This window comes from Loxodonta africana, chromosome 9 (assembly GCF_030014295.1).
Source record: "Loxodonta africana isolate mLoxAfr1 chromosome 9, mLoxAfr1.hap2, whole genome shotgun sequence".
Lineage (NCBI taxonomy): Eukaryota > Metazoa > Chordata > Mammalia > Proboscidea > Elephantidae > Loxodonta > Loxodonta africana.
This window is the reverse complement of record NC_087350.1, coordinates 63,851,593-63,874,004: the sequence shown is the minus strand read 5'-3', so window position 1 is coordinate 63,874,004 and position 22,412 is coordinate 63,851,593. Positions and strand designations below refer to the sequence as shown.

General features: G+C 45.7%; 1 protein-coding gene across 1 annotated transcript in view; it reads left to right on the top strand.

The window, feature by feature from the left end:
* LOC100658384 (regulator of G protein signaling 3) overlaps positions 1–22,412 on the top strand; it is a 183,736-nt gene that overhangs the window by 61,956 nt on the left and 99,368 nt on the right. The window contains exons 9-15 of the mRNA XM_023545027.2: positions 2,379–2,429; positions 5,846–5,904; positions 8,024–8,118; positions 9,909–9,977; positions 20,125–20,185; positions 21,358–21,448; positions 22,129–22,184. Of these exons, the coding sequence (XP_023400795.2) occupies positions 2,379–2,429; positions 5,846–5,904; positions 8,024–8,118; positions 9,909–9,977; positions 20,125–20,185; positions 21,358–21,448; positions 22,129–22,184 (482 nt within the window). The remainder of the gene's footprint in view (positions 1–2,378; positions 2,430–5,845; positions 5,905–8,023; positions 8,119–9,908; positions 9,978–20,124; positions 20,186–21,357; positions 21,449–22,128; positions 22,185–22,412) is intronic.

Below are 22,412 nucleotides of genomic sequence, written 5' to 3'. Positions count from 1 at the left end.
TGCTTTTCTATTGTGTTGTCTCATAACTTTGTTTATGATATCTTTTTTTTTTCTCGTATATATCTTTTCCTAGACATATGAATTCATTTTTTTAAATTGCGATTTAGGTGAAAATTTACAGAGCAAATTAGTTTCTCATTAAACAGTTAATATACAAATTATTTTGTGACATTGTTTGCCAACCCCGTGGTGTGTCAACGCTCTCCCGTTCTCCACCCAGGTTCCCTGTTTCCATTCGTCCAGTTTTCCTCTCCCTTCCTGCCTTCTTGTCTTTGCTTTTGGGCTGGTGAACCTGTTAGTCTCATATACATGATTGAATTGTGAAGCAGGTCCCTCATGTGTGTCATTGTTGGCCCTATAGACCTGCTGTCTTGGTCATCTAGTGGTGCTGTAACAAATACCATAAGTGGATGGCTTTAACAAAGAAAAATTTATTCTCTCACAGTCTAGTAGGCTAGGAATCCAGATTCAAGGTGCCATTTTCAGGGGAAGGCTTTCTTTCTCTATCGGATCTGGAGGAAGGTCCTTTTCATCAATCTTCCCCTAGACTAGGAGTTTGTCAGCACAGGGACCCTGAGTCCAAAGGACATGCTCTGCTTCCAGTGCTACTTTCTGGCTAGTATGAGGTACCTGTGTCTTTATGCTCACTTCTCTCTTTTATATTTCAGAAGAGATTGATTTAACATAATATCTAATCTTATAGATGTCATCAACATAACTACCACTAATCCATCTCATCAGCATCCTAGAGATAGGATTTACAACATATAGGAAAATCCCATCAGATGACAAAATGGTGGACAATCACACAGTACTGGGATTCATGGCCCAGCTAAGTTGACAGATATTTTTGGGGGACACGATTCAATCCATGATACTTGCCTAATCTTTGGCTGACGGGTGAACCTCAGGAGTGACTTTATACTGAGTTAAAAGGGTATCTGGAGTGTTTATGATATCTTTAATTTTAACAGAATTTTAAAAAATATTATGGAGTCAGATTTATCTATCTTTTCCCTTGTGGCTTCTGCATTTTGTGTCTTGCTCAGGAAGCCCTCTCCAAGCTTGTAAACATGTTCAGAGGCTTTTCAGTATGCTCTAGTCCAGGGCTCCTCAAACTTAATGTACATTAAAATTACTAGGGATCTTGCTACATCGGAGATTCTGATTCAGTGGGCCTGGGGCGGGGCCTGAGAGTCTGAGTTTTTAATTTCCTTCCAGATGCTGCTGATGTTCCTGGTTCTTAGACCACACTTCAAGTAGCAAGGCTCTATGCCCGGGTGACAGAAAGCCTCCTTAGTTTTTCTTTAGGGACTCAGGATTCTGTGGAAGGGTTGGGGGTATGTCTTAGTTATCTAGTGCTGCCATAACAGAAATACTACAAGTGGATGGCTTTAACAGTCTAGTAGGCTAGCAGTCCATATTCAGGGCGTCAGCTCCAGGGGAAGGCTTTGTCTCTCTGTCAGCTCTGGAGGAAGGTCCTTGTCATCAATCTTCCCCTGCACTAGGAGCTTCTCCATGCAGGAACCCTGGGTCCAAAGGATGCACTCTGCTCCTGGCACTGCTTTCTTGGTGGTGTGAAGTCCATCTCTCTGCTTGCTTCCCTTTCCTTTTATCTCTTGAGAGATAAAAGGTGGTGCAGGCCACACCCCAGGGAAACTCCCTTTACATTGGATCTGGGATGTGACCTTAGTAAGGGTGTTATAAATCCCACCCTAATCCTCTTTAATGTAAAATTACAATTACAAAATGGAGGACAACCACACAATACTGGGAATCACAGCCTAACTAAGTTGACACATGTATTCGGGAACACAATTCTATCCATGACAGCTTGGTAGCATTGACTTTGAAGGATCCCCCTCCCATAACTGGTCTCTTCTTTTTTGCATTTCCCCAAACTGTGATTCACTCAGTGTCTTTGTGCTGGTACTACCTCTTGAGAACACAGCTAGCTGTGTCTATCACAGCTGGAGGGTTTTTGCTGACCCACCTCGCCTCCCCAACCCCCAAATAGCGTTCTAGCCAAGACCCAGGATCCTTAACTTGCCAGTCTAGACTTACTGTGATGTGGATGCAACTACTCTTCCAGCTGCCCATCAGTGATAGTTCTCTAACATTGACTTGGGCTACCTTGTAAAGTAGTGAGCTCCCTGTCATCAGATGGATATAAGCTGAGGCTGGAGAACACTGCTGGAGGTGTTGTAGAGGTGACCGGTGAGGAGGCAGAACTAAGTGACTTCTGAGATATCTCAACCCACGGACTGTATGCATCTTTGAATTGCTTCCCATGAACAAAAGAATATTCCTATCACTACCACTCCGTTTTTACCCAACAAGGAGATGAGGTGAAGTTGTTCCCATTGTTGTTTCCTTAGGTCAGCTGAAGCTGTCGATCGATGCCCAGGACCGTGTTCTGCTGCTCCACAGTGAGTACGGATGTGTGCCAGGCTCCTCAGGGAAGGAGTGTGCCACTCAGCCTCCCACCTGGAGGCAGGGATGGGTGGGGTGTTACAGACCAAGGCTTCATTCTCATCTTTGTATAGTATCTTACCAACCCAAAACCAAACCTGCTGCTGTGGAGTCAATTCTGACTTATAGTGACCTTAAAGGACAGGGTAGAACTGCCCCATAGGGTTTCCAAGGAGCAGCTGGTGGATGCAAACTGCTGACCTTTTGGTTAGCATCTGAGCTTTTAACCACTGTGCCACCAGGGCTCCATATAGTATCCTACAGTGTGTCCATTTAAAAATAAGTGAGTGTTCACTTGGGGCTTTTTCTAGAGGACTTGCCCTTGTTCTGCCCCTGAGGTATATGGAACCCACACCGTGGGCATTTCTCCTCACCAGGCTGGAACTGTCTCTGGACACGACAGCATCATCCTCAGCCCCAGAAGAGTGAGCAGAGCAGCAGGAGACCATTCCTATCCTCCCTCTTCCCTCCTTATCTGAGTTTTCTCTTTTCCTTGCTCATTCATTCATTTGTTCATTGATGGGCAGCGTAGTGTCATGGTTAAGATCACAGTCTTTGGAATCAGACCGCTAGAATCTGAATCCTGGCTCTGAAACTTTACTTGCTGAGTGGCCTTAAGCAAGCTCAGTTTTCTCATATGTAAAATGGTGGTAATAATAGTACCTACCTTATGGGTTGTCACTATGAGTCTGAATTGACTCAATGGCAATGGGTTTGGTTTTCTTGGGTTTTTGGAATGGGTTGTTACAAGGATTAAATGAGCTAATGTTAGCAAAGTGCTTAGAACAGTGCCCAGTATGTAGTAGACCTGATATAAATGTTTGTTAAATAAGATAGAAAACCATAATTCTGATAATAGTGGTTGGGCATCAACTTTGTGCTCGGGTCTGGGGACACCAAGGAGAGGCATCTGCCCCTGCCTAGGTGGTGCTGGTGGGATACCAGGGGAGGCTTGGCAGACAGGGTGATGTTGACACTCCATCCTGGAGGAGGAACTCTGTTAGTCAGGCAGAAGGGAACAGAGGAGGGAGCATTCCCGTGCAGAGGAGCAGCCAGTGCAAAGACCTGGAGATCAGAGAGACCCTGGTACATCTGAGGGATGGTCTAGCATGGATGGGGCACAGCACAGGAGGGTGTGGAGGGGTCAGTTGGGGCTGGGCAATGAAGGTCCTATGTGCCACCCAGAGGATTTTGGGCTTTACCTGTCCGTCCATTCACCTGTTCATCCTCCCGTCCAGCACATATTTACTAAGCTTCTGTCGTGGCCCCCACTGCCTAGACTCTTCTGTTTAGCCCAGAGGCCCTGCCTATCTCTTGCTGCTGAATGTGTCCCCCATCCCTTGTTCTGTGCAGCCACTTGCCCACCTTGAATGCATCATTTTTGCTCATGCCTTTGCAAATACTTTTCATTGTATCTGGAATGTTCTTTCTTTCTTGAATTCCTTTAAAAAAAAATACCCACCCCCCCTCTGATTTTATAAGGAATATGCCTACCTTAATCATCATTAAGACTCAACTTGGGAAGGCTCATATTACCTCATCCCCCCACCCCAGGGATTGCCTTCCTGACCCACCAGCCTGGGCTGAGTGTGTTGTATCCTCCTGTGTCCTCATCATAGCCTTGACCACACTGTGCTTCCCTTGTCTGCTCAGGGCTCTTTCATCCCACCAGCCTGGGAGAAAAGTGAGGGCAGAATCCATGTTTGCCTCTGCTCTGTGTCCTTGGGGTTCAGTCAAGGGGGAAGGAACCCCCACTCGGGGCCAGGGAGACCCAGGAGTTCATCAGGCCTGGACCCTGCCCTCAAGAACCACACCCTGGAGGGGAGGAATGGGCACAGGAACAGTAACTGGAATACTAGCAGGCGCCTGGGTTTCTCTGGACTTGGCCTTGGGGGTCCCAAGGTGACGTTCCCAAGGACCAGCAGAGGGACGTTCTTTGCCTGCCAGGGCCTGACTCCAGCTGTGCAAACAAAACAGTTTTTGCAAAATGCATCTTGGCCTCCACCACTCCATTTGTCCTGCACAGTTTGCTTTGGCTTCATCCCAGTCTCAGGCCCTTCATCCCTTCCAGTCCATTCCCACTCTCTCCTTTGGCTTCCCAGGCCCCATGGCTCAGACTACTGAGAGCTCCCATTGAGCCAAACACTAGGGCCCAGGCAAAACCAAACAGAAAAGAAAATAGCAGAGAGGCTCATCTTCTGTCAGGTCTACCATCTGATTTCTTTAGATGGTAAGCAAATGGACCATGCTTGCTCTCATGATCAGACTTCCCCTGCCCTCCACCTCCCAACAATCCTTTGCCTTTGTTTATTTATTTTTCTTTAGCAAACATTTGTTGAATAGTTAATTTATTTGCCAGGCACTCTACTAAGCACTTTAGACACATATCATTTAATCCTCAGAACTACCATGTGGAAGCCCAAAACCAAAACCATTGCTGTTGAGTCAATTACAAGTCATAGCAGATCTATAGGACAGAGTACAACTTCCCCACAGGGTTTCCAAGGAGTGCCTGGTGTATTTGAACTGCTGAGCTTTCGGTTAGCAGCCGGAGCTCTTAACCACCACGCCACCAGGGTTTCCATGTGAAGTGGTTGTTATTACTATTACTTAAAAAAACTTGCCCACTAAAAAATGGGCAAGCCCAGTCTCAGAGAGCTAAAGCGACTTGCCCTAGTTCACAGAGTTAGTTATAGAGCTGGGATTCGTAGTTGGGTCTGTGTACCTCTCGAACCCAGGCTTTTACCTTCTTTGTTGTACTGTCCATTAGCCACAGCCCAGCTCATTCTACAGGGTCTGCTTTCCAGCTTGGCCCCTCTATTCCCAGAAGGCAGTTCTGCATGGTGGAAGGAGCACCTTCTAAACACAGTTCTCATCCCATTGCTCTCAGATTTTAAGCAAGTTTCTTGCTGTCTTTAGGCCACCCTCCCCTTAAAAAAAACAAAAAACAAAAAACCCCAAACCTGTTACTGTTGAGTCGATTCCGACTCATAGCAACCCTGTAGGACAGAGTAGAACTGCCCCATAGAGTTTCCAAGGAGCACCTGCTGGATTCAAACCGCTGACCTTTTGATTAGCAGCCGTAGCTCTTAACCACTACACTGCCAGGGATTCCCCTCCTACCTCCTAGAACCTCATTTTCCCCTTTAGATAAGGGGTTGGACTCAATGAATTTTAAGTTCCCTGCAGCTGTCAGATTCAGGGAATTGTACGGGCTGTGTAATGGTTTGGTGAGGGAGCTGTCAGAGTGTGGGAGATGGTGGGACTGGGCTAAATCAGAGAGGAGTTAACATCTAATAGTTGTTATTCAGATTAAGTACCAGGTAATAATCCTTCCCACCCACCCACCCCAACATCTTAATTTTCTGTTTAGTCATAGAAGGCAAAGGCCTGATGAGCAGAGAACCTGGAGTCTGTGATGCCTATGTGAAGGTACATGATGGGGCTGGAGGTGAGGGTGTATATGAGTGGAGTCGGGGATGATGAGGGGCCATCTCACTGAGCTGGGTCCCAAGGTACCAGCACATCTGTGGACCTGGGGCCATTTGAGGTGGCAGTTAGTCTCCCATTTGTTCGGTCACTGGGCATTTATTAGACATTGTGATGAGGCTCTGTCCTTAGCTTGGTACCTGGGGCTTCCTGCCAGAGCTGTAATCTTTTTTTTAAAATAATTCGTTTTCTCCCCCTAAATTTTATTTCTTTTATTGTCGTTGTTGAGTATATACACAGCAAAATACACACCAATTCAATGGTTTCTACATGTACCATTTAGTAGCACTGCTGACATTCGAGTTGTGTAACCATTCTCACTCTCCTTTTCTGAGTTGTTCCTCCCTCATTAACATAAACTCACTGCCCTCTAAGATTCCTACCTAGAGTTGCTGTTGTCAATTTGATCCCATATAGATAGCTCTTAAAAGAGCATAATGCTCCAGGCAGACTTTTTTTTTTTACTATTTAAGCTAAAGTATTGCTCGGTTTTAAGATGACCTCAGGGGATATTTTTGGTTTAATGGTTTAAAGATTGTCTCAGGGCAATAGTTTCAGGGGTTCATTCACCCTTTATGGCTCCAGAAAATCTACAGTCCATAAGAATTTAAAATTCTGTTCTGAATTTTTCCCCTTTTGATCAGGATTCCTCTATGGAATCTTCGATCAAAATGTTCAGTAATCATAACTGGGCACCATCCAGTTCTTCTGGTCTCATGGCAAAGGAAGCAGCTGTTCGTGGAGGCAGTTAGCCACACATTCCTTATCTTTCTCCTATTCCTGACTCTCCTTCTTCCTTTATTGCTCCAAGTGAATAGAGACCAACTGTTGTGCCTTGGATGGACACTTGCAAGCTTTTAAGACCCCATGCTCTATGCAACAAACTAGGAGGTAGAACAGAAGCACTAAACAGGTTATTAGGCCGATTAACTGGGATGTCTCATGAAACCATGACCCTAAACCTTCAAACCAAGGGACCAAATCCCATGAGGTGTTTGGTTGTACATAAGCAGCCTTAGCAGCTACTCTTCTTTCTGTCGTTGTTGAAAATATATCTATCACACAACTTCTGCCACTTCAACTTTTTACAGGTGTACAACTTATTGACAGCAATTACAATAATCGGCTGTGCAACCCTACCCCTTAATCAGTGTGATTTTTCCATCACCGTTGACTCTTCTTTTAAGAGCTGGAATCTTAAGAGCTACCTTGGTCATCCACGTAGGCGGGCACATTAAGTGTGTACATGACTGAAATCCACAGACATCCCCGTGTCCCCTGTGAAAAGCGACATTTTCTCTTTTCTGTCCCCGAAGCTCTGTACATGAGGAGGCAGAGTGGCCAGGTTCTGGTGGCAGAGTGAAGGGAGAGTATCTAAAGGCTGGGAGACCTGTCTGGGTTGGCCCCTTGCAGTGAAGCCAGATGCCCCATCGGGGCGGGGGCCTACTTTCAGCAAGAACCAAAGGCCAGGAGCCTTCCAGAGTGTGGCATCTGGGTGCCAGATACAGGCCCCAATGCACCACTCTGCATTATTCCCGAAGCCCCCAGGCTGGGTCAGAGGTCCCTGAGGGCAAGGACTTGGCCAGCGGCAGGGCCAAAAGCCTGAGGCAGGGGAAGAATTGGCCCAGGGTGAGAGTATGGATCTGGGGCCTTGACTGAAAGCCGACCTGGAGCCTCCTGTGAAGGGAGCACTCAGAAGCTGACCGGGAACTTAGAAAAGGGGAGGCCCTTTGCTTTTTGGGAAACCTCTCTTTTTCTCTGCTTAGAGGAAGTACAGAGATGATAAAGGTGTACCCCATCTCTGGCTGGGCCTGGGGCACATGGTGGGCCTAGTGCCACCCACCGTGAGGCCCTGTCCTGGCTTCTGATTCCAGTGCCTCTGGCCCTGGGCTCCTAGCTCTTTTCCAGCAGCCAACTGAGGACTCCACTCTGTCCTCTGCAAAGGCTGGTCTGAGGGGCACATGGGAATCCTTTAACTTGGAGGTGAACAGAATCGGCTGATTGGCTTAGGTGATTACATGGCTATGAGATCAGCTAATGCTTAACTTTTCTCCAATTCAAGATCTCTTTGACCCCTGAAGATAACCGAACACGCCGGCAGAAGACGGAGACTATTCCAGACTGCAGAGACCCAGCTTTCCACGAGCGCTTCGTCTTGTAAGAGTCTGGTGCAGCCAGGCCCTGGAGAGGAGAGGGAAGGAGTGTTTATCTGGAAACAGCTCCGTTTGCCAAATCTAGAGCTAGATCTAAGCAGAAACACAGTGACTTCTAAAGGATGTCTTTGTTTTCTCATTCACTTGTGTCCTTGCGCCAGTGGCACTGGGCCCAGCAGTGAGGTTCACAGTGATAAGGTATCATTTGGCTGGTTCTCACAACCCAAGTGCCCAGCCTGAGGCTGGCAGCCCCTGAAAAGAGTAGGCAGTTTCCCACTGTGCTTTGGGCCAAGCTTTCTCCCTTAGCAGTAGAAGGAATTTTCCAAGCTGAGGGATGTTTTGTACCACCCGCCCCCCCTTTTTTGAAACTCACTGACCTCTCTGGGCCTCAGCTTCCTTATTTGTAAAATGGGGCTAATAATAGTACCGGCCTCAGAGCGCTGTGAGGTGTAAATGAGACAGTATAACACAATGCCTGGCAGAGCCGTAGCTATGATTGTTGCTGTTGTTATTATTTTCTCCTTTCTCTGAACTCTGGGGCTAGTGGGAAGGTAATGGACATTTTTTCTTTTCCCTATTTGTGAAAATTAATAATATTTTGTTTTTTTCCCCCTAACTACACAGGTTTATTGTAGAAAAATAGAAAATATAGATAAGCAAGAATAACACAATAGAAAACACCCGTGTTCCTACTACTCATGGATACGCCTTGTATTTCTTTTCAGACTGTTAATTTGTGTGAGCGTGTATGTCTGTATGTATATGTGTGTATTTATAGAGATGGAATTGTTCTATGATACTGTGTTGTAGCCTACTTTATTGTCCTTAACAAAGTAGTATAAACTCTTTTACCTATGTAAACACTCATCTCCCACATTATTTATGTTGTTGTTGTTGTTGTTAGGTGTTTTTGGCTCAGTTCCAACTTGTAGAGGCCCTGTGTATGACAGAATAAAACATGCCCGGTCCTGCACCACCCTCACAATTGTTGCTATGGTTGGGCCCATTGTTGCAGCCATTATGTCAATCCATCTCATTGAGGGTCTTTCTCATTTCTGCTGACCCTCTACCGAGCATGCTGTCCTTCTCCAGGGACTGGAGATATGTAGGTAATGTTTATGCAGATAACATGTTCAAAGTTCGTGAGATGAAGCCTCGTCCTTGCTTCTAAGGAGCATTCTGGCTGTACTTCTTCCAAGATAGACTTGTTTGTTCTTCTGGCAGTCCATGGTATATTCAGTATTCTTTGCCAGCACCATAATTCAAATGCATCAATTCTTCTTTGGTCTTCCTTATTCTTTTTCCAACTTTCAGATGCATATGAGGCAGTTGAAAATACAATGGCTTGGGTCAGGTGCACCTTAATCCTCAAAGTGACATCTTTTTTAACACTTTAAAGAGGTCTTTTGCAGCCTATTTGCCCAATGCAGTGCATCGTTTGATTTCTTAGCTGCTGCTTCCATGGGCACCGATTGTGGAAATCCTTGACAACTTCAGTATTTTCTCCATTTATCATGATGTTGCTTATCAGTCCAGTTGTGAGGATTTTTGATTTCTTTACGTAGAGGCGTAATCCACACTGAAGGCTGTAGTCTTTGATCTTCATCAGTAAGTACTTCAAGTCCTCTTCACTTTCAGGAAGACACTATTTATACTATAGTTTGTTTATTTGACCAGCTCCCTGTGGTTGAATATTTAGATTATTTCCATTTTTTTTGGAATTATGACCAGCTCCGTGAGTCTGGCCTGGAGCTCAGCCCTACTAACCCCCTGATTGTCTGATTTACTTCACAGTCCTGTCCAAGAGGAAGATGATCAGAAGCGTCTTCTGGTTACTGTGTGGAACAGGGCAGGTGACTCCAGGTAAGGAGAGTTGCTGAGCTGGAGTGGGGATCTTGCTCTGAGCTAGTGGGAGGCAGCCAGATGATTAACATACAGCAGGGGCCCCATTAGTGCTTGTTGGATGGATGAGTGATAGCAGGGACACTAAACTGCCACCTCCAAGTCCCCACCACTCCAGGGGATGCCAAAGATTGTGTTATCAGTGAGCATTTGTTGAGTACTTGGTATAAACCAGGCACCATGGTGGGCACTGGGATGCCAGCGGCTTCTGTTTGGTAATGGGGAGATACTGAAGGGTGGATTCTCCTCTCAGCATGTCTACTGTTCAGTTAGAGACACCGGGCACTGCTTGGAGATAAATTACAGTAACAACATGCACACGCTAAGTTCCCCAGGACTATAAGCTCCATGAACATAGGCCTATTTCTCTCTTGATCACCACTGTACCCAGTGCCTAGCACATAGGTGTTTAGTAACTGTTGGTTGAATGAATAAAGAAATGAAATGAGTAAGAAGGACAATATACATGGAAAAGAGAGAGTTCATTATGGGCTGAGGTGATCAAGGAAGGCTTCATGGAAAATGTGGGATTTTAAAGTTGGGGCAGAGATTAAGAATAAGACAAGGAGAGAAGCCTGGAAAAGGTGTTCCAGGCAGGGGCACAGCATGGGCAAAGACAAGGAAGCAGGAATATGCATAGGAAGCAGGTGGGCTCAGGGTGCCATGAGCAAGGCCAGTTTAGGGTGTGCAGGAGTTTTGTGAAGTAGAATCCAAACAGGCTCATCTTCCAGGCTTCCCAGGACACAGTACAACAGATGCCCTCATTGGTAATTGTGGTTAGTCCGAGTAGGGGAGGTGCACTGAGAAGGTGAGGTGAGAACTGGTTCCTGAGGAAAGGGATGAGAGCAATTGACAGACTGCCTGGGACACAAAGAGACAAAGCCTTGCAGGGCCATTTCTCATGCTGTGGTCTGTTGTGAGCAGCAGGGGTTTGTTCTGCCAGTGCAGCCCAGGAAGTCTGGGAGACTCTGTGGCCAGTAACATTTGTCTGGTAATCACAGGACCAAGTGGTGATTGAAAAAGGGTCCAGATGAGTGACAACTCAACTCACCAGCTGAGACCCAGAAAATAATTTTGGGTTGAATGTTTTTTAATTCCCAAAATTTAATTAGCTGGGCACTGGTGGCCCAGTGCTCAAGAGCTCGGCTGGTAACCAAAAGGTCGGCAGTTCGAATCTACCAGCTACTCCTTGGGAACCCTATGGGGCAGCTCTACTCTGTACGGTAGGGTTGTTACGAGTTGAAATTGACTCGATGGCAATGGGTTTGGTTTTGGATTGGTAGTATGCTTTTTAAAGTTGGGTCTTATTCAACCTCCAAAATGAATGATTTGTCTTTTAATAAAACATCTACTTTTAATCATAAAATGATGCTTAGGTACTATAGACCACATCCATTCATTCATTCAGCTGCTATTTCCGGGGTACCAAAGTGGCAGCATTGTTCTAGGTGTTGGGGACAGAGGGGGTCAAATCATACTATCTTGCTCTCAAGGGGCTCACTATAGAGAATTGGGGGTGTGGGTGAGGAGCATGCTGTTAACAATAAGAGCAGTCATTTACTGGGTGCTTGTCTTGAGCCAGAGGTTAACAGTACATTATCTCATTTAATTCTTGTTGTTAGGTGCAGTCCAGTCGATTCTGATTCCTAGCGATCCTGTGTACAACAGAACAAAACACTGCCCACTCCTGTACCATACGCAAAATTGTTGCTACAGTTGAGCGCATTGTTGTAGCCACTGTGTCAGTCCATCTCGTTGAAGGTCTTCCTCTTTTTTGCTGACCCTCTGCTAAGCATGATGTTTTCCAGGGACTGGTCCCTCTGATAACATGTAAAGTAGTGAGACAAAGTCTTACCATCCTTGCTTCTAATGAGTATTCTGGTTGTACTTCTTCCAAGACAGATTTGTCTGTTCTTCTGGTGGTCCATGGTATATTCTTCACCAATACCATAATTCAAATGCATCAGTTCTTCTTTCGTCTTCCTTATTCTTTGTCCAGCTTTTTCATGCATATGAGGCAATTGAAAATACCGTGGCTTGAATCAGGCACACCTTAGTCCTCAAAGTGACATCTTTGCTTTTTAACACTTTAAAGAGGTCTTTTGGAGCAGATTTACCCAATGCAGTATATCATTTGATTTCTGGACTGCTGCTTCCATGGGCATTGATTTTGAAGCCAAGTAAAATGAAATCCTTGACAACTTCAATATTTTCTCCATTTATCATGATGTTGGTTATTGGTCCAGTTCCGATTTTTGTTTTGGTCCAGTTCCGATTTTTGTTTTCTTTATGTTGAAGTGTAATCCATACTGAGGCTGTAGTCTTTGATCTTCATCAGTAAGTGCTTCAAATCCTCTTTGCTTTCATCAAGCAAGGTTATATCATCTGCATACTGCAGGTTGTTAGTCTTCCTCCAGTCCTGATGCGGTGTTCTTCTTTATGTACTCCAGCTTCTCGGATTATTTGATCAGCATACAGATTAAGTATGGTGAAAGAATACTGTCCTGACACATACCTTTCCTAATTTTAAACCATGTAGCATCCCCTTGTTCTGTTAAAACAACTACCTCTTGCCTATGTCCAGGTTCCTCACGAGCACAAAGAAGTGTTCTGGAACTCCCATTCTTTGCAGTGTAATCCATAATTTGTTGTGATCTGCACAGTCCAATGCCTTTGCACAGTCAATAAAACACAGGTAAACATCTTTCTGATATTCTTTGCTTTCAGCCGAGACCCATCTGACATCAGCAATGATAGCCCTCGTTCCATGTCCTCTTCTGAATCCAGCTTGAACTTTTGGCAGTTCCCTGTTGATGTACTGTTGCAATTATTTTTGAATTATCTTCAGCATAATTTTACTTGCATGTGATATTAATGATACTGTTCGATAATTTCCACATGCCATTGGATCACCTTTCTTTGGAATGGGCACATGTATGGATTTCTTCCTGTTGGTTGCCAGGTAGCTAGCTGTCTTCCAAATTTCTTAGCATAGACAAGTGAGCGCTTCCTGTATTGCATCCATTTGTTGAAACATCTTATTGGTATTTTGTCAATTCTTGAGCTTGTTTTTTGCCAATGCCTTCAGTGCAGCTTGGACTTCTTCCTTCAGTACCATTGGTTCTTGATCATATGCTACCTCCTGAAATGGTTGAATGTTGACTAATTCTATTTGGTACAGTGTCTTTTTTTGATGGTTATTTGTTGTTCAATATTTTGCCCATATAATCCTTCAAGACTGCAACTCAAGCCTTGAATTTTTCTTCAGTTCTTTCAGCTTGAGAAATACTGAGCATGTTCTTGCCTTTCTAACTCCAGCTCTTTGCACAATTCCTTATAATTTAATTCTCAGAACATCTAATATGAGTGTGTTTTTATTTTAAGTTTTCAGAAGAGGAAACAATCTGAGAAAGTTTAGTAACTTGTCCAAGGTCACATAGTAAAGAGGAGAGCCAAAATAGGAACCAGGCAGCTGGACCCTGGAGTCTTCATTCTCAACATTCCTGGGCACACAAGCAAAAGGACAGAAGAAAAAGCTAGTAGAGTGTACAAGGCCAAGCAGGGCAGGGGTGGAGTGGGGAAGAATCTGCAAGCTTGTTGGTGTTACTGGAAGGTCAAGTACAAAGTGGGGACTCGCTAGAGATACGGTGAAGAGGTTGCCATGAACCAAATCAGATGACTCTGTAGGTTCTGTTAGGAGCTTGGGTTTTCTTCTAACAGCCGGTGGTTCTTGATCCTGTCTATGCATCTGAATCACGTGGGATGCAGGTGCCCAGATGCTACCTCAGACTGATTAAGTCAGAGTCTTCCTGGGTGGGACCTAGGGATCTGCACTTAAATAAGTTCTCAGGGTGATCCTCCCACAGCCAGTTTGGTATTTAGGAATGTGTTTGGCGATGAGGAGCTGGTGAAGGGTTTTCAGCAGGGGAATGAAAAGTCCAGATGTGCATTCAAGAGCTATCATTTTGATAGGCCTGTAAAAGATGGAGTTCGGTTGGGGAGGAATTAGGAGATTCTTCCCATGATCTATGTGAGAGATGATTTGGATAGAGGAAGGTAAACAGATTGAGGGTATATTTAGGAGATTAAGCTAGTAGAACTGTGAGCCGTGGGAGAAGTTAGGATAACTCCTGGGTAGATGGTGGTGTCCCTAGCTAAGAGAACGTATACTAGATGGGAAGGTGAATTCAGCTTTGGATACAGTGAGATGCAGGAGCCTGGAGAACAGCTGGGTGAGATCAATGCAGGAGGAGGTTGCCTTTACTGACCCGATCTCAGGGAAGGGAGAGCTCTGTGCTAGGATAGTGACATGGGAGCCATCACCACCAAGGCAGTGGCTGGAATTCTGAGCAGGTGAGACCACCCAGGAAGAATAGGGAGTGTCAAGGACCAAGGGCAGAATCATGTCTCTTTTGGGACAGGCAAAGGAAGAGAAAGCCCTGGAAGAGACAGGAGCGTCAGAGAGGCAGAAGGACATCCCCCCGTGAGGGCACTGCGTAGAGGCAAGGATTAGAGCAGGTGCTGGAGGCAGACACCCAACTGTGGGAGGAGCCGCTCTCTCCACTGTGTTCTGGAGCAAGCCGGCAGAGAGCTGCTGGAGAAGCAGCTAGTGAGGCAGTTCACAGTTTTTGGAAAAGCAAGGGAGGCTGGGGAAAGTGAGTCAGCCTGACAGAGGCAGTGTCTCCACTTGTTGCCTATTTTGGGAAACTGCGATTCCTTATTAAACAAAACACAGTTAAACTCGTGGTCACAGTCCCAACCCAAAGTTCAGAGGGACAGAACAGGCTCAGACAGGCTCCCTTTGGGAACAGATGGCCCTGCTGATGCTGTTAACACCACTGAGGCGGCTCAGCTGGGGGCTGGGGGAGGTAGCATAGATCCACTTCTGAACGAGAAGGCCTCTGAGCCAGAGGAGGAAGCAGAGAGATTGCAGGGAACTTCTGCCCTGCTGAACGCTTTCAAATCAAATTGTGCTTCTCAGAGGGACGGACATTCACCTCATCCACATGAAAGACGATTAGGGAAGGAAGGAAACAAGCATTTATTGAACTCTTCTCTGTGCCAAGCACTTTGCATACATTATCTCACTTAATCCTCATAACGGCCCTGAAAGTTAGGAATTATAATAGTCCCTCTCTGGAGGGAAGAGGACACAGAGGTGAAGGAATTTGCCTGAGTTTATAGAACAATGGCTCATATTTACTAAGCATTAACTATGTGTGGACATTAATCTAAGCACATTCCATGCGTTATCTCATTTAATCCTCACAACACCATGTGGGGTAGGTGTTAGTATTGTCTCTCTTTTACAGCTGAGGAAACAGAGGCACAGAGAGGTTAAGTAGCTTGCCCAAGGTAACACAGCCAGGATGTAGTAGAAAAAAGATGAGAATCCAGGCAGTCTGGCACCAAGTCCCTGTACTTGTAACCAGGTTACAATATGCTTGACCATCTCCAGGGGAGATAAGTGACCCAAAGCCATATTCTTTCTGTCAGTACACTTGTTTCTCAGGCCTTGGCTACTTCTCATAGCATTTATAGTGTAGTTTTATATAAATCGTCAGCTGAATGTGTAGTGGCCACATTCTGAAACCAATAGCAGATAAAACAGAAGCATCTGTTTCACAAATTGTCAGGATCCTTCAAACGATGGCTGTAAAATTTTATTAGAGAGACAAGATGATCTACAGAGAAGCCTGGGGAAGGGCCAGATGATTTTAACCGGTCATGATGCTCACAGAGGGAGCTGAGGAGAACCAGGCCTAGAGAAGTAGGTTTGGCTTAGCTTTGACTTGCGGTGAGGCCGAGGTTAAGTCCCTTTCCTTGTCTGTAAAATGCATTGATCTCTGAGGCTTCTTTCAGCATTGAGGCTCTGTGAGTTACAAAGGTGAGCTATTATTTAAATGTTAAAAAAATTTTTTTAAATACTTCTAAGCATATGCAAGAGTAGAAAGTATCATATAATAAAACTCCATATACCCATCGTCCAGCTTCATCAATTATCAATATCTGGCTAATCTATTTCATCTGTGTCCCCACCTACTTCCCTGCTTTGGTGTGTTATTTTAAAGCAAATCCACTGTGTACATCTCTAAAAGATGACTTTAAAATAATACAACCACAATGCCATTATCACACATAGAATATTAACAGTAATTGGTTAATATCATTGAATATGGAACTGAGCTATTTAAAAGTTCTGTTTGATGATTTGGTAAAAGCCAAACTGAAGCTATCAATCATATTGTTTTCAGAATTTATGCCAGAAAACAATCTTGGAGAGAATCACAATGTTACATACGAAGTTAAACAAAGATGTATATAATTGAAGAATATACTCTTTTATGCCAGTAGTAATGAAATTTATGGAGGGGTCTGCTTACCGTGTGCCAACGTCCTGGTCAATGGAAGTACATTCTCATTTAATCTGTTTCACAAACACGACCTCACTACCGAGTACAGCTGCCTAATGCTAGAGATCTTGTGACCAGAGGTGGGTACCAAGCCAATGGAAAATAATGAATGGAAAATATGTGTTCATTTTAGGCCATCAAATTAAAAGTAAATTCATTAGATGGCATAACAGAAATAGTTTACTAATAACCAAACCCATTGCCATCGAGTCAATTCTGACTCATAGCGACCCTACAGGACAGAGTAGAACTGCCCCATAGGGTTTCGAAGGGACAGATGATGGATTTGAACTGCTGACCTTTTGGTTAGCAGCCTGAGCTCTTAACCACTGGGCCACCAGGGCTCCGGGAATAGTTTAAGTCCCCTTAATACCTGTTGCTGATGAGTCGATTCCTACTCATAGTAACCCTACGGGGCAAAGTAGGACTGTCCCATAAGGTTTCTAAGGCTGTAATTTTAGCAGAAGCAGATTGCCACATATTTCTCCTGCAGAATTGCTGGTGGGTTCAAACCACTGACCTTTCAGTTTGCGGCCGAGCACTTTAACCACTGCACCACCAGGGCTCCTTAAGGACACCTGGAGAGAGAATTAAAGTGCATTTCCAAAAAATAATGTGTTTTCATCTTGCAGCATGTCTCCCGCCCTGTGCTCAAAAGTAACTTGAATCCATGTATGCTCCAGGAAGTCTTACCTCTGATCATTTGCAGTGGCTATTCCCTCTGCCTTAAATGCTCTTCCTCTCATTGTCTCTGGCTAAACTTGTTACACCTTCTTTGAGCCCTAAACTACCTCTTGCCTCTTGGAGCTTCCAGTGTTTGTTGCCTGCACTGGTCATCTGTCAATCTCACCCTGTCTTGTAACATCCCATGTATTGCTGTCTTGAACTGCTATTTAAATCCCTAAACATCTTGTTTCCTTCGCACGGCAGCAGCTTCTTGCCCAGTGGCTGCCGATCATAGGCCTGATGGATTCATCCATTCGTCAAGGCTTTATTGAGCGCACCATGCCCTGAGCTCAGGGCTTGACATTCAGAAGTAGCTAGGGCTTGGTCTCTGAGCCTTTGGACCTAGCAAAATTTCAGGCAGTGCTCAGGGTGAGTGCTAGTTTCCGTGTTTAAGAACTGACCCCATGGTATATTGCCATGTACTCAGGTTGCGTGTGAAAGAAGTCTTTCTTCCTCCAAAGAGCTTTCAAAAGCTGACTTACGTAGCTAATTGAAGAACACTTAGGTTTCTGATTATGAACATTAATTGTGACAATTTACTCTGCCTGAGTTATCATGAAATCATTGGAGGCTCCTTAGCAGGAAGCAAAGCTCAGGGACGCCATTAACCATTTAACATTCTCTAAGCACACCAGGGAGGAAACCCTGGTGGCATAGTGGTTCAGTGTTATGGCTGCTAACCAAGAGGTTGGCGGTTTGAACCCACCAGGCACTCCTTGGAAACTCTGTGGGGCAGTTCTACTCTGTCCTCTAGGGTTGCTATGAGTCAGAATTGACTCGATGGCAACAGGTTTGGCATTTTTTTTTTAAGCACTGGGGAAGGATCCCTGGTGGCACAGTGGTTAAGTGCTTGGTTGCTAACTGAAAGGTTGGTGGTTTGAACCCACCAGCCGCTCCTCAGGAGAAAGATGTGGCAATCTGCTTTCGTAAAGATTACAGCCCTGGAAACCCTATGGAATAGTTCTGCTCTGTCTTACGTGGTCTCTGTGAGTCGGAAATCGACTCAATCGCAATGGATTTTTTGGGGGGGTGACTTTTTTGTCTTAGGACCTTGGTCTGGAACCTTCTTAGAACTGCTGTTCTTTTTTTTAAATATATTTTATTTATTTTGTTGTTGTTGAGAATATACACCCCAAAACATTAACCAATTCAACAGTTTCTATATGTACAATTTATTGACATTGATTACGTCCTTTGAGTTGTGCAGCCATTCTCACCCTCCTTTTCTGAGTCGTTCCTCCCTCATTAACATAAACTCATTGCCCCTTAAGGTTCCTATCTAATCCTTCCAGTTGCTGTTGTCGATTTGATCCCATATAGATCGTTCTTAAAAGAGCATAATGCTCCAGGCAGACCTTTTTTACTGCTTGGTTTTAAGATGATCTGGGGGATATTTTTGGTTTAAGGTTTAAAGATTATCTAGATTATCTCAGGGCAGTAGTTTCAGGAAGGGTTCATCTATCCTCCATGGCTCCAGAAAGTCTACAGTCGATGACAATTTGAAATTCTGTTCTGGATTTTTCCCCTCTTGATCAGGATTCTTCTATGGAATCTTTGATCAAAATATTCAGTAATGGTAGCCAGGCACCATTCAGGCAAAGGAAGCAGTTTTTCATGGAAGCAATCAGCCACACATTCCGTATCCTCCTCTTATTCCTAACTCTCCTTCTTCTTCTGTTGTTCCAAGTGAATAGAGACCAATTATTGTGCCTTGGATGGCTGCTTGCAAGCTTTTAAGACCCCAGGCACTACGCAACAAACTAGGAGGTAGAACAGAAGCACTAAACAGGTTATTAGGCCAGTTACCTGGGGCAGCCCATGAAACCATGACCCTGAACCTCCGAACCAAGCATCCAAATCCTCTGAGGTGTTTGGTTGTATATAAGCAGACTCAGCAGCTCTCTTTCTTTTTTGGTCATTGTTGTAAATATATCTATCACACAACTTTTGCCAATTCAGCTTTTTACAGGCGTACGACTTATTGACAGCAATTATCATAATCGGCTGTCCAACCCTGTCCTTCATCATTGAGATTTTCCCGTCACCATTAACCCCCCTTTCCCTCTCCCTCCTGCCCCTGGTAACTACTAATAAACTTTGGTTTCCATACAGTTGCCTTTTCTTGTCTTTTTATTTAAGTGAGATCTTAAAATATTTGTCCTTTTGTGACTGGCTTATTTCGCTCAGCATAATGTCTTCAAACGCCATCCATATTGTAGCATGTATCAAGACTTCATATGGTAGTTCTATTTTTAGTATTTTGAACTGTTACACCGTTTTCCGCTGTACTATTTTGCATTTCCACCAGCAACGAGTAAGGTTTCCAATTTCCCCACATCCTCACCAACATTTGTTATTTTCTGTTTTGTTTTTTTTTTTTTAATCTTAGCCATCCTAGTGGGGGTAAAGTGGTGTTGCATTGTGGTTTTGATTTGCATCTCTCTGATAGCTAATGATGCTGAGCATTTTTTCGTGTGTTTGCTGGGCATTTGAATGTCCTCTTTGGTGAGATGTCTGTTCAAGTCCTTTATTTCATGATTGGGTGGCACAAAGCTTCTTGAGCCTGAGGTCTCATAAATTTTCTCCTCAATTGAACATAATGTGGGAGCTGAAATTTCCTGTGGAGACCAGCTCTTCAAATCTACTCAGCACCAGAACAGTTGAAAGCTGCAACGTCAGTCAGAGCTTCTGTGATTGGTGGAGATTGTGCTGCACAAAGGCATAGGGTACTTGGGTTTCCAATGGGAGGGGAACCAACAGAGCCTCAGCTTTCCCCTCTGTAAAATGGAGATGATAATTCCCCTCTGGCTGACCTCACGAAGTTGGAAGAATCAAATAAGATGATGCAAGTAAAAGTGCTTTGTAAATCACAATGCGACAGGCAAACCTGATGCTATACCTGATAATCGGTCTCCCTCCGATGTAGCCCAGTGAGAAGGTGCTAACTCAGGCCTCTGCTGTTCTTCCAGACAGAGCAGACTTATCGGCTGCATGAGCTTTGGGGTGAAGTCCCTCTTGACTCCGGACAAGGTGGGTCCTAGGGAAGCTTCTGGTGGGATCATCCCACTGGGATAGGCAAGAGCCTTTCTCTGGAAGCCCTTGGGCAGAGCCTCTGTCTGTGAGATGGTGCTCCACTCAGACAGGTGCCCAGAGCCCTGAATAACCACACTGTGTTTGTTACGTGCCTGACTGAGGAGGGCTTGGGTCCCTTTCTTGGTTCGCTCTTACCTGAGAGCAGTTGTCAGGTGGTCCAAAGTCCTCCCAGAAGGCTCTGAGTCTGTCGTCTGCCAGTAAGGGCACTGGCAGGTTCCTCAGCGTTCAGAGCACTTCTGGGCCTGCCCTGGAGGAGAAAGACCAGGTGCTTCTTATGGTCTGCTCCAGGGTACCTTAATGTTGCCTACCAGGTCTTATGTTTCTGGGTCTAGCATGGGCTCAGGGATGGAGGGAGCAGCACCATCCTCTACCGAGCTTTCCCTCAGGCTGGGTGAGGCTCCATGGGATCTAAAGAATGCTTCCTTTGAGTGGCAAGTCTGTCATCCATCTCCACTCTGCACTGCCCTCTGAAATGGGAGGATTTTGAGCAGGGGAGGGATGCTCTCCTTTTGCACACCCTGGGAATGTCCTAATGGCCTGCTGCATGGAGTTGCCATGTGGCCTTGCTACCCAGCTTTGTCTTCTGGTGGTAAAATCTGGGGGCAAGGTGACTGAGGACCCTTAACCCATGTGTGGATCCCAGTTATCTTCTCTTAGCTGCAGCCTCAGCTTCATTCCCTGGGGAGAAAATGTTCTCCTATGGGGACTGCTCAGGAGCTTCAGGGTGTCTACTTTCTTGTCTCCCTTCTGTTCTTTTAACAAACACTTATTGAGCTCCTATGGTATACCAGGCCCAGTGCTAGGCACATCAAGGAGCCTGTTCATAGCCTGTAGGGGAGGCATGCAAATAGACGGTTGTCCTCCAGGGATAAGAGGCCGTGGGAATTCGGAGCAGGGGAGGACCAGCTCTGCCTGGAGCATCAGGAAGGGCTTCCTGGAGGTGCAGATATGGGAGACTTCAGGGCACAGAGGCTGGAATGTCTGTTTCTACAGAGATGCCGCTCCCTAGGGAGGGTCTTCAGCTGCTGCTTTTTGTGGGGGTTGGTGATGGACTGACCTGTGCCTTCTGCCGCCTTTATCTGAGCACATCACCTTTTCTCTCATGACAGGAGATCAGTGGCTGGTACTACCTTCTTGGGGAGGACCTGGGCCGGACCAAGCACCTGAAAGTGGCGAGGCGGCGGCTGCGGCTCCTGAGAGGTGCATACATACCGCCTTCAGCTTCTGCCTGCACACGCTTCCCTCCCTAAGCTCTCCCTTCCCCTATCTGGGTAGTGGCATCAGCCCCTGTGTTTTGTGGCACTTGTCACCCCAGGCTGTGATCAGGCTGCAGGGTCCAGGGACGATTCCTCACGAGCAACCGGCAGAATGCAGGCTGCAGGAAACCTCGTACCTGTGACACCTTTATTTATCTGGTTGGACTCTCCTAGGGGAGGGTTACAGGCCCGACTCCACGTGGTTCAGCTTTCTCCACCCCTCACTGATGGAGAGCTGGGCTCAGAAACTTCTGGAATGGCCCCATCCCAGGCTTGGTGATCTCAGGGATTCCCTCTGGACAGCCTTGCATCACAGAGCAAACTCTGGATCAGAGATCCAGTTCTTGCCTATACCTGTTAACAGTGGGTTTTAGACCCTGTCATGAGTCCTAAGGCCCAGGACTTGGATTTTACACCCTCTTCAGTTCTGTCTTTCCTACGCATGTAGCCCTGGCTCCAGAACCCCTACCTGGGCTGAGCCTCGGGCACCCTCACACCCTGGAGGCCAGAAGTGGCCTAGGCAGCCATATGGGCCTGTGCCTTCAGCCCTGTCCTCTGGGTGGCCTGTGGAATGGTCCCATCATGTCAGCAGAAGGTTTCTGACTCTGCTCTGTTACCTTCCAGACCCACTGCTGAGAATGCCAGGAGGCTGGGACATGGAGAATGGAGACAAACTCCAGGTATGTGGGGACAACCATGGGTGGGGCTGACAGTACCCTTGATTTATTATCCCTTGCATCTATCAATCTCTTGGCCCAGGAGATCCCCAAGCAGGGCAGCATTTGGCGTCTGAGACTTGGGTTCATCTGGTGCTTAGAAACCCAGCCAGTCATGGATGCCGAAGGGTCTTTCTTGACTTTCCTAAGGCGTGCTATAGTAAATGAGTGCTTGTCTTGGGTTGTTCAAGG